Below are 12,296 nucleotides of genomic sequence, written 5' to 3' on the forward strand. Positions count from 1 at the left end.
TAAAATATTAAAACATATTGTTGAATACTCCACATTGTTGAATTTTATTTGCTCTCACTAAAGCCATTTCTTTGCATACGCTTTCAAAGCATTATTTCTAAAGAGAGATCCGAACACACAGAGTTTCAAAACCTCTTTAAGTTTTCTAATAGGAAATGGATTTCTTAAAAGTTCAGTGTCGGAGAATTGTTCTACTTTCGATTTGTCGTCAATGCAAATACATTTTATCTCACGGTTTCAAAAATGCTGGAAGTGCATTCGTTCCAAAAAGTATTTAGCTTACATTTTTTTTGTTACAGGATAGTGGAGTACAGGCACAAGCGATACAGCCGTACTATGGGGGAGCACCAGCCCCGTACTCCAGAAGCAATGACAACGATGACCTTGGGATTCTCCTGACTATTCTACTCTTAGCTACCAAAAACAACCACGGATGCTGCTGCTGTAGCAGTAACAACGTCCCCATACCATACCCCATAGCAATACCGACGAGCACCAACGTCTTTGTGCTGGACAGGAAAAAGGGAGAAGAAGATGGCGATTGCCCAGACGATGACGTCATAAACATCGTCACTAACAATAACGAGCAAATCATCGCTCAGTCGTCCAGTAGTGATAACTCTAAAACGAATAATAATAATAATTCTTCGTCTAGTTCAGCATCTAATGCTAACAGTTAGTATAATAATTGTAAGACTGTTTAGTTTAAGGCTGTCACTCTTTTATTATTAAAAAAAGTGTCAGTTATGTGAATGGAAATTATGTGGGAACCAAAGACGAAAATGAAGACTTTATTTTTAAAATATAAAAGTTCCTTAAGTTTCTCAAATGTTATCTACAGCTTCTTTATCTGTATTTTTTATTCAACACGATCAATATTTATTTTAAACTTAATTTATTATAGACTTACGACATCACTTATGATATGATTAATAAAACATGTTGAGAAAGCATCATCAATTTTTATTGACAGCCAATTTCCCTAATATGCGAGCACTTTCTCAACTCCGCACCCAGTTTCTAAACATACTCAAGGTCTGAAGAAATTTGATTAAAAATAATTACGGGGTAGGAGCGGATGTGGGGATAATTTAGATGGATTAGGTATGCTGGTTTATTACTCATATATTCCGAACACGTCGTCAAAACTGCTTGGATTAAGAAATCCCATATGCTTCTAAAGGGGTTACCTCTAAAAGAACAATTACTTTTACACCCTAGTATGTGGATCGTTGATTGAAAATGAGTTAATGATCTGTCAAATCTTATGATGAGGCTCTGATTGGTCATTACTCATGTAGCCACTTTAAAAAAGAATTAGTTCCAGTCCTTTCAATCATCATTTTGTAGGCAAATCATACGGTTTATCCATATGATGTGCCTTTGAATATAGCCGATTAGTTAGAAAAGTTTTCCATTGATATTACATTTTCAATCCATCAAATGTTTAGTGATGCATCTACCTAAACTGTATAGCCATACGCAATCCCTATTCAGCCTATCTCGCTTAGCTATTCATTACTTAAATTCTCAGTAAGTATCGAGCTAAAAATTATATCAACATTATTATAATACATTTCGATTTACTTACAAAGAAAGTTCGGAAAAATGTAACCTCCAAAATTATTTATTTACAACTTTACAGAGTTAAATATTTACAATACAATCATTTGCTATATACAAAAAAAACAATCAATAATTAAATCAATGCATCAAAAAATTCATCGGCATCGCTGCCGGCTGGGAGTGTGCCCAAAAGGCTGGCAGCATTGCCCCGTTGAATGGCAATGCTAATCCTCTGAGCGAGGTAAAAGAAAGCCTTTGGTTCACGAGAAGTGTCAACGAGACGCTTTGCTAGGTCTTCAAAAAGCGTCCAAAAGAGATATTCTATTTTTTTATTGTCTATCGGGCCAGTTCAATGTTCTATAATCAAATACAAAGCTACAGACAGCTAGTGAGCTTAAATAGCAATAAAAAGTATATTCCTAGAATATGAATGTAATATTCATGTGTTTTGCCATTTGGCACAAATGTACGTATTGTGATTCCAACAACAGGCGTGACTATGTTGCAGATTATCGAGGCGGCACGATGTGAAAGGCATAACTTAAAGTACACTTTGAAGCTTACATGGAACTGTTGACTGTGGTATAAAGTCAGGTAGGTAAGTACAACGCAACGAGACTAATCTGTTATAACAGCTTTGTTAATTATGGACTCAGTTTTGGGGTTAATTTTTTTACACCCAGACTCAGAATAAACATTGATTGAATAGTGGTTATTGTCACACGATTTAAAGTACAGAGTACCTACATAATACTACATAATTATACAAAACAAGAACACACTTTGCGTGGAGGCTTATAGTACTCGGCTATCGCAGCTGTTCTTGCCATTTAAGTACCATTTACGCATATACTAGTCTCTACAAGAAATTAGTGTGCGAGGAGACCTCCGATAGTTTGTTTGTCAAATAATGATCCAACCCTTTACAAAGTGACGTCACAACCACAAGTCATCCGTAGCAATGTTGTGGAAATTGGTCAACTCCAAAACATTTAGCATTTCTCTTTGTGACGAAATACATTGTTTTCTTTGTTGTCCATTTCCTCGGCTTTATATTCCGATTGTTTTTCGTTGGCAAGCAGAAACACGTTGCAGTTGGCTTTCTTTGTGACAAAAATATTTTTGCCTCTACAAATGGTACTGGAATTCTAAAATTGGTTTTGTTGGCAGTTTCAGTACAATTTATGGATTTTCGTTTTCTTGTGCCATCATAACAAAACGTAAATTGCTTTGCGTCCATTTTGCGCTAATTTTTAATATTAAATTATGACTTGACATAGCGATAAATTTATTTAAATTAGCAATTTCTCAGAATTCCAAGATTATCTCCTTATAGGTACAGATGACCAGACAAATAACTTGTACAAGTTAAGATTTTACTTGCTGCTCAATCTTTTTCTCCATTCTATGGCTACTTATCAAAGAAAAGGTCCTTACTATCCATGATTTATTCCTTTGTTTACAGTATCCCGTACCCCTCATTACCTTTTGGGAGCGTATTATGAACGTCACATTAGTTTCGACTAATCCTCAGATTGATTTTGGAAGCCCTCAAATCGCCCGTAAATGTTGACTTAACGATACGAAATAATTACAAGGACGTATTTGGTAAACGTACTAAAAATTGACAAAGAAGGTTAACTCGTTTTTAATAGGAAACGGAGGTTCTGCGGCTTTTCCAAAATATTGACTTTCTAACGTACACGCTACATGTAAGGCTGTCCTATGGAAACTTTTGCTTTTACTGCTAAACAGCTGTTATCAAATCAAATACGTTTAATTCTCTTTGTAAAGTACAATTTAATTATTAAGGGGGAAAGTTAACACTCATTAAACAACCAAAAACCTAACATTGATATCATGCTTATCAGGTAGGTACCTACTATAAATACCATTATCAATCTTTCAGCAGTTTTCTCCGGCTGTTTACTTTGCAAACAGTCACTAAAATATTACGAATTCAATGTAAGGTAGAGCCAACAATACCGCGAGCCGATTTATTATTTATCTCAACTCAACAGGTTTACAGCAAACAGTAGTACATAACTTAAGAGCAATTCCTCGTTTCACCGACTAACGTCTTCAATAAATTATTATCGGGACATTCATCAAAAAACGAAACCACGGTTAGAATTTAGCAAGACTGTGTTAAAATCGCCTTCAGGGCTGAATCGTCGTCCACGTCAAATGAAGTGTGATCTTCTTCTTTGGCTATTCTTAAGTTTAAGCATAAGGTTCTGACATGATTTAACGTACCCTTAAAAATTCTCAGTTCTTCTTCACCGTTTTTAGCAAGTGATTACTTTTTAATAGGCACATAACTATGGTGTGTGCAAGGCATCATACCTTGACAGTAAAACGCCACAAGCTATAAATGAAATGTAGAGAGACTTATACACAATTGAAATATTAATGTTAATATTAGATGATAAATAAATGGAGTGTTTAATAATGGAGAATTTTAAAATTATAGGAGTTCATCGGTTTTCTAAACACTACTTCAGTTTCATGCAATAAAAATATACATTCGAGAGTAAATTCACGGACATAAAGCTGCAACTTCTTTCTAATCAGAAGTAAACCACAAAGTAATGCTAAGCTAATAGAGAGAAATGAATATAAAACCAACCGTAGGTATTAAAAACATTAGTAGAAAATGTATTTTTAATTGGCACGTTCGCGTGGACTAAGGCAATACTTCAGATAACATCGATCAGTGCATGTTGGCACATCATTTGTCTAACTATTAATAGCTTGCTCGTCAGACCATAAATGATTTTGACGCTGTTTGTGATTATGACGTGATATCACTTTCCATCGGTAATGGAACTTCGTCAGCGAGAGTCGTTTGAAGTACATTCTGTTTTTGTAATCGATTTTGTTCGAGATATGATGGTTACGCTTTTGCGGTTTTAAATAACAAATTGTCTTGGAGATATGAGTGTATTCTTAGACAAGGTGACTAGTTGGCCAGTTCTAACTTTAGAGGAATATGTACCTTTTAAAATTTTAAAGTTTCAAAGACTCTACTGAACAAACCCAGATCAGATCAGCATATTTAGAGAGATCTGAAGTTTTTTTAACTTGCTAAACTTGGAAAGTATTCATATCATTAAACTAATGCTAGAAGTCAAACATTCGACCCCTACTGCAGTAATGGCCTCCCTACACATGTTTTAATTTAATTGAAGGGGTCGCAGAAACACCTATACACACGCAACATATTTACCGATATTAAAAAAAGGGAAAAATCTTTTAACGAGTTCTGACACAGGGCAATATTTTTGTATTATGGGTAAATGTTATTTTATTAGGTTTCTCGTTTTACGATACAATTTAGGTAAATTTAAGTATACAGTTGTCTTAAAAAAATACTTTTTAGCCTGGCCTGTCACTGATGGAGGAAAGTGGTATTTAAGCTAAAGTCATAAACTTTTTTTTACCTAAAGAATCTGTGTAAGTTCTGCGTAAATTATTGTTAATGTTGAGTAAACTAAAAACAATTCAGTATTTTAAATAATGAATCACTAATTGATGTTAAGGAACAAAAAATTAATAGATCACATATTGATACTTACAACATACTAGACCAACTACAATAAAATCTAGGCACATAAAAGTCGAGAGCAGTATCTCGTGTTATCTCGATTCTTAGAATCGATTGATTTCCATTACGGGACGTGCTGAGATAACGCCAAGCCCACATCTCACGCCCAGATAACAGATACACTGATAATTGACCGATTATGTCAGGCACAGATAATTAATCGTATATAAGAAGGAATAAAAGTCAATCATACAGATTTTCAAAATGGCGACCGCTAGACTATATTGTACGTTTATATTGCTGCTATATCTACAGGTAAGTTTAATTATCTTAATATATGGAGATATATTTATCTTTGGAGATAATTGTTTAAATTGTTGCATTTCCACATTAGTGAGTTATTTTTTTTTTAACGTGAATTCTATTGTTTGTTCTCAGGGGAATTACGCTCAACAAGCTTTGTCGAGCAATCAAAATGTGGGCGTTAACAGCGGTGTCGGATTACAACAACAAACGCTGCAACAGATGAATGCACAAAGTAACATAAACCAGATACAAAATGGAGGATTAAACAAGAATTTACCGCAACAAAGCAACTTGCAACAACCAATCGCTAATATGCAAGGGAATACTGCACAACCGTTGGGCCTGACACCCAGTCTACAGGTGCAGGGCTCATCTATACCAGTAACCAATTTCCAGTTCACTAAACAAGGATTTGGACAGATGCCTTCAGGATTTGCATCAAAACCATGTCTATCACCTGCCCCCAATTCACAATCCAATAACATTGCGGTAAAACAAAATTCTCAAATGTCTCAAGTTCCTCAACAGCAAAACCTTGGGCCAGTGAACAACGCTCAAATATCGCAAATGCCTCAACAACAGAATTTTGGGCCAGTCAATAATGCTCAAATCACGTCAATACCTCAACAGCTAAATTTCGGTGCTGGAAATAACGCCCAAATGACGCAAATGCAGCAACAGCAGAATCTTGGGAACGCAATCAACGCTCAAATGACTCAAATACCTCAACAGCAGAATTTCGGAGCTGTAAATAACGGTCCTGTCTGGCAATCACAGAACTTGCCAATGTCATCTAACTCTCTTGCTGAACTAGCCGCTCTCAAGGGACTCCCTCCCTTGTATTCGCTTTTCGCAGGTCAAAATAACATTCCGACTCAGCAAAACCAACAAATACCAGCGCAAAACTTTAATATGGGCCAGAGTCAGCTAACTGATGCACAGAAACAATATTTAGTTCGATCCCTTCAGGCCCAAGGTGTTCCACAGAACCAGCAAGGATTAAGTTATGGTCAGGGTCAGTGGAGAATGCCCGGGAACGACAACCAACCAATGACTGTATACCAAGGACAGCCAATCGGTGCCCAACAGCCTCAGGTGATCATGGCTCCGCCCACCCAAAACCAGCCAGCGTATATAACGGTCCAAGGTCAGCCACTGCCTACTTATCCCCAGAATAAACCACCAATAGTCGTGATAGAAGAGGAACCGTCACTTATGAACCTCATTTTATCAGAACTAAACTCTGATCCTATGTACGGTGCTTTTTCTCCGTATCAAATTCAAAAAAGGGAATCCAAGTCAAGTCTCAAATCATTGATTCCATTGATCATAAAATTGTTGAAAGATAAAAACAATTGCTGTAATAATAATTGCGGATGTCCAAATAATGGATGTGGCAACGAAATGCAAGTACAGTCGGCACTTACCCAGTTTGCCAACCAGATGAATCAAGGAGTGGACCCTATAACGGCGAGTAAAATGATTGAACCGTCTATAACGGCGACTAAAGCGGTTGAAGAGCCGAAGAAAGGTGACCAGACTGAGAAGAATAATGAAGACGATGATAGTGAGGAGAGTTCGGAAGAAGACAGCTCAGAGTTTGATGATGACAGTGAAGAGGAATAGATCAATCAAGAAATTAACTCTTCTAAGGCAAAAGTCGTGATTCCAAGCAAAAGTGCTTCATATAAGTTGTGATAATTAGATTTAATGTAAACATTAATTAAGTATTTATAGGATTTATATACCATTGAAATAAACAATTAGATACCTTTCACTGTTGTTTTAATACCTTATTGAATCAATCTTCATATTGCTATTACATCTGTTGTAGGCAGATAGTAACATGCATGTGTTCTGAAATGCAGTTTTACAGACTATAATTTCACATATTTCATTTAATATTACTACCAATTAAGACTTCAATCATATTGTTCCAATAAAATGGCGTATGAAACAGCTTGAATTTAACGAGTCAACTGTACAGATTAATGCCGTAATTTGCGTTGTATAACGCCAACATCCACTGTCCGATAGAGTCATTATCGTAAGGCACCACATGCGGCCAGCCGGGTGTAATTTCAGAGACTAATAGCGGTTTCATAATTGCGTATCGGAGTCATCCACTACGCCGAAAATTATGAACATCGGTGCACTACCAGTATTAGGTGATGAGTTTCTATATGAAGATGAAGAGAAGATGGGCTTCTGTATTTAGCTATGGTGAGTTAGAAGCCAGCACTTTTTCTTTATTATAGAATTCACACTCATTTAGAGCCACAGATCTTTCGATATTGTTTAGCGGATACAACGGATCCGGTTTGAAAATTTACAGGATATATCTTCATGTTATAATTAATAGGAGCAGAGCAGTAATGAAATATGTTGCAAGCAAGGAGAAAGATAGCACTCTAAACTATGATTACGATGTAGCAAAAATCTTATACATATCTTCATAGTCACGCTGAGGATGTCGCGCGCAATACAGATATATAGTGTGTGACATGATTTGAAACATATTGATGCAATTATATTTAAAAACTGTTGGCCTATTATTTAAAAATGACTAAAAAAATAAAGTGAAAATAATACAGATTTTGCTGGTTACGAAATTAAAACGTTTCCTATTAAATTAATTACAATTAATTAATATTCATATATCATTGTCATTGAACGACATACAAATTGTAGCTCTATTAAACCTTTATCATTTGTTTTACTACAATTAACCTATTGAAGTTACAATAGCTAACAATCGTCACAACCCACCTGTCTACTATCAACGCCTTCAGAAAACGTGAAATATCCGCTTTTAGACCAAAACAAAGGACTAAATGGTTCGTATATAATCTGTGCCAGGTTTGACAGCTTCACAAACTGAAACAAACCACAATGGCGTCAGCTAGCTTACTTACAATCTGTACACTGATCTTCGCTTTAAATGTAAGTTTCATTTTTTAATTTATTGCTAGTTTGAGTAGTTACTCTTACTTAAAAAATATTCGAGTCAATAGGATTCCTTTGTGTTAATTTTATAACATAATACTAACTTAAGTGTAATATTGCAAGGAAAATGGGGAAATATCCTCGCGCGTGCGGAAATAACAAATGTCAAAATATTATATGTAATTTCTATTGCAAAAATATCTTCAAGAATGGTTTCATACCAATTTTGACAAGACTATTGTAAAAGTCTCAATTCGAGATAACGTCAAAAATCAATACCTATTAACAAAAAACTGTGTTATAGTTAAGATAAATCTCTAAAAATTTGAGACTATTTCACTTACCTGTAAAGAGAAAACGTAGTATTTGTTTTAAAGTATCTTTGTAGGACAGAATGTGAGAGGATTACATTAATATTCTAGACGCGTCTCTGCAATGGATTGTACACAATCCAAACTCTCAAATATTTGCCACTTTCATCCGTATGGGTAATCCATGCCTTTTATTTTGCCTTTTTTAATGAAATATTTATTTTAATTGCCGTGTCTCTAAAATTAAAGGCGCTTTGCCCACCCTCTCCTTTACTATACAATCTAGTTTGTCTAGCAATCATAGGATACAACTATACCTCAATATTTTCACCTTTATTCATGTTTTATCCTTAATACCCCTAATTAATAAAAACACTAGAAGAAATATACAAGAGTCAGCAGTCAATTATGTCAACAATATTCTTTTATTCGTTTACCAACGTCCTCGCGCATAAGACGCGGTGCAAACGTCAGGTATATTTAGTAGGTCGCACTGTAAGGCTTGGGGCATACGGGTCTCATCTAATAACATTAGTCGAAATCGGCTTAATGCCGATCGGCTTACAAGCGCACTGACCGATGTGCCCTCTGGCTTACGACACGTCTCTCCTTGTTTTGGAGTACAGAGCGTTAAGTATATAATGTTACGATTCGGACCGGCTAATAAAATAACTACCTATATTAAAAAAATGTTCCGATTCTAACCATTGCTCTTGCAAGGGTATACTCTATATAGATTTAGTAAGTGGTTTGCGACTGTGAGAGTTAGATATCCAGTCGGGTCAAGTAATAAACTTCAGTACTTAGTAACCAGGGAGGCTGAAATCCGTCCTTAATAGGGACTTGATATGGACGACTAAGCAGATAAATATTTTGTTTCGGATATTGTGCATAAATACCGAGCTTTTAGGGTCAACACGCCAAACCCACTGTTCCACGAATGCTTGTTGCACAATTGCTTGAAAATGAAATGAGCATTAAATCTGGAAGTCTTTTTCAAAAACCAAAAACCTTGGTGCACTTTATTCTTTAAAGATAAGGCAAATAAACTTTAAAAAACCCTTTATTTCTATTATATCAAGCTATGGTTTTTCAGGTCGCCAACGCCTGCCCGTATCAAAGCCGCGGCCGTGCCTCCTACGCGCCTGGCTACTCGGGATACGCTGGTGACTGCAGCGCAGGCCCGATAGTCCTCCCAGCCAGTGGTCCTGGTTACTACCCCCAGTACCCACCACCCATGCCACCACCGATCATCATCGAAGAGGACGACAGCAAACTTTCTAAGATTCTTCCCTATCTCCTTATCTTCCTTTGCTAATAAAGGGGACAATAGTGAGGGGTTAATTTTAGGAATAAGTACTTCGAAACAAATGTAAAAATGGATATATTTCTTTAACAGCTAGATATTGCACACATAAATATTTATGTATGTGTTTTTTTTGTTGTATTCATCGCTTATTATGTATTGAATAAACTGATTTAAAATTATATAAGAAAAACAGATGAAATAAATCGTGCTTTACAGTTCAACTAGGTACACATTATGAGAGTATATTGCGAAGAGAATAATTGATCATTTTGTGTAAATGGCATGTATGTATATGTCTTTTGCTCACACGAACCTGAAACCAAAATTGAAATAAAGAAATATCTGGCTTACTTTTTTCGTTTTCTTTTTAAAACCTTTGCAAAAATCCTTTTCCTTCGGCTAATAATTAAGAGGTACAATGGGTAAATGGGACTTATTTAAAACATTCGAATCTTATACCTGAGGCTTATATTATTATTTATTGAAGGCTGAGTGATTTTTCCCGGGAACTTCAAACCACAGAAGGACCCCAATCCGTCATTGAAGGCCCATAAAAACATGTTTGTTTTTCTATTAGAAACATACTTGATACACACATATTTTTACACATTACGCAGATATGATGATATTTATATATTTTTTTGGTTTTTGGAACTGTTTCTTTTATTTTTATTTTTTGATAAACAATTTTATTTATAGCTCAAATAAAATAAGCACAAAGCATAAAACGTTTTTAGCAACTTATGACCATTCTTTTCTATTAAGTTTTTCAAGATTAAATGTTATATAAATACTAACATCAATTAATAATTATACCAACGAGGGCTTACCTGAACAGGGTAAATATATGAAATGATAAGTAAAGTAAATAATCTAGCTTTGATCTAATAGAATCGATAAACGATAAACATATCGATATACAACTTACACAAACTTACGTGACTCGAGACATCGGTATTAAGTAATTTCGGTAGCATCAGATAACGATGACTTTATACTGGGAATGTTACTGAAATCATTGATATTGTCAGTTAGATGCTCGTATAAAAGAGAACTCGATTAGTTTCGCGAAATAAACCATTCACAATGGCGTCCGCAGCGTGGCTTGCTTCTCTATTACTTCTCTCCAACGTAAGAATCAATCACTTTTATTCTTCACAAGACATTTCATTTTATCGTCGATTTCGCGCTTTATTTTAGCTGTGCTCAATACATTCTAAATTCAAACATCAATCCTTTGTTATTTATAATCTGTGTACATTCTTAAATTAAAAATAACCGTTTCTTTTGTTGTGTTTATGAAGTGTTGTGAACAAATATTTTTAGTTGGTTTTAACATAGCTAGGTATAAATCTTCTAACAGCGGTGATAAGCTTCTCGGAAGTCTGTCTAAATTGTTTCTTTGTTTGTCCTTCCGGTTTAGGATTTCATCAAAAGCTTTTTTCATGGAAAGTTTAAAGATTAATTTTGTTCTCTAGGTATTCGTGATCCGGGCGCAGTACCCTTGCGCCTTGGGATCACAGGGATACCCCGGCTACGGGGCTCCTCCGCCATACCCCATCATTGTAAAATCTGGCAATGACGACGGTATGAAGACTATCCTGCCCATTCTTCTGCTCCTTCTAACTGACGGATGTGGAGGCAATGGGGGCTGCGGCGGCGGGTGCGGGGGCGGCTGCGGGGGCAACGGGGGCGGCGGGGGCTGCCAGGCCATCCCGATTCCATACCCCATCCCGTACCCGGTCTGCCAGGGCCAACAAGCCAACGGTTAAGCATTTCTATAATACACCGATCAGTAACTTCAGTCTGGGTATTTTTTCTTTTTAGTATTTTAGTGAATTCTTTCGGTACTCATTTCACAGGTTTAACATTCTTTGGCTTCTAGTATTTCTTTTAAAATATAAGCACTGAATGTTGCCAAAATATCAAAACATTCTGTAAATATCGAATGACCGCCAAAGTATTCCAATTAATTGTTAATTAAATACCTTTCTTTACAATTGAACGCACTGAAATAATTTAGGTTAAAATTAGCACATTTGCACGTATTGCTATATTGTTGACGTATTTTTCGAGTATTTTGTAGAAAACAAGCTTGTGATCAGTTTAACTTCTAAAATTTACTTTTTATAGAGTTTTTCGTCTATTAGATCAGAAATTTATTGCCGAATATTATACCTAACATTTAAAAAAACTGTATGTATTGCTGCCGTTTTGTCGACAGTGAAAATAAAAAACAAATTATCTTCCGTTCAGTTCAAAGATATAAAATACTGTTTTACCTATTAAATACATTATATTCACATAATTA

The 12,296-nt window shown here is 35.6% G+C and overlaps 2 protein-coding genes across 2 annotated transcripts in view; one reads left to right on the forward strand and one right to left on the reverse strand.

Annotated features, from left to right (window-relative positions):
• Positions 1–12,296, reverse strand: part of LOC113492829 — a 143,034-nt gene that overhangs the window by 69,287 nt on the left and 61,451 nt on the right. The gene's annotated exons all lie outside the window — the stretch shown is intronic.
• LOC113492833 lies at positions 10,721–12,236 on the forward strand. Its single transcript, XM_026870511.1, has 2 exons — positions 10,721–11,116; positions 11,464–12,236. The coding sequence occupies exons 1-2, from the start codon at positions 11,072–11,074 to the stop codon at positions 11,755–11,757; spliced, it is 339 nt and encodes a 112-aa protein (XP_026726312.1). The 5' UTR covers positions 10,721–11,071; the 3' UTR covers positions 11,758–12,236.

Source organism: Trichoplusia ni, chromosome 4 (assembly GCF_003590095.1).
Source record: "Trichoplusia ni isolate ovarian cell line Hi5 chromosome 4, tn1, whole genome shotgun sequence".
Lineage (NCBI taxonomy): Eukaryota > Metazoa > Arthropoda > Insecta > Lepidoptera > Noctuidae > Trichoplusia > Trichoplusia ni.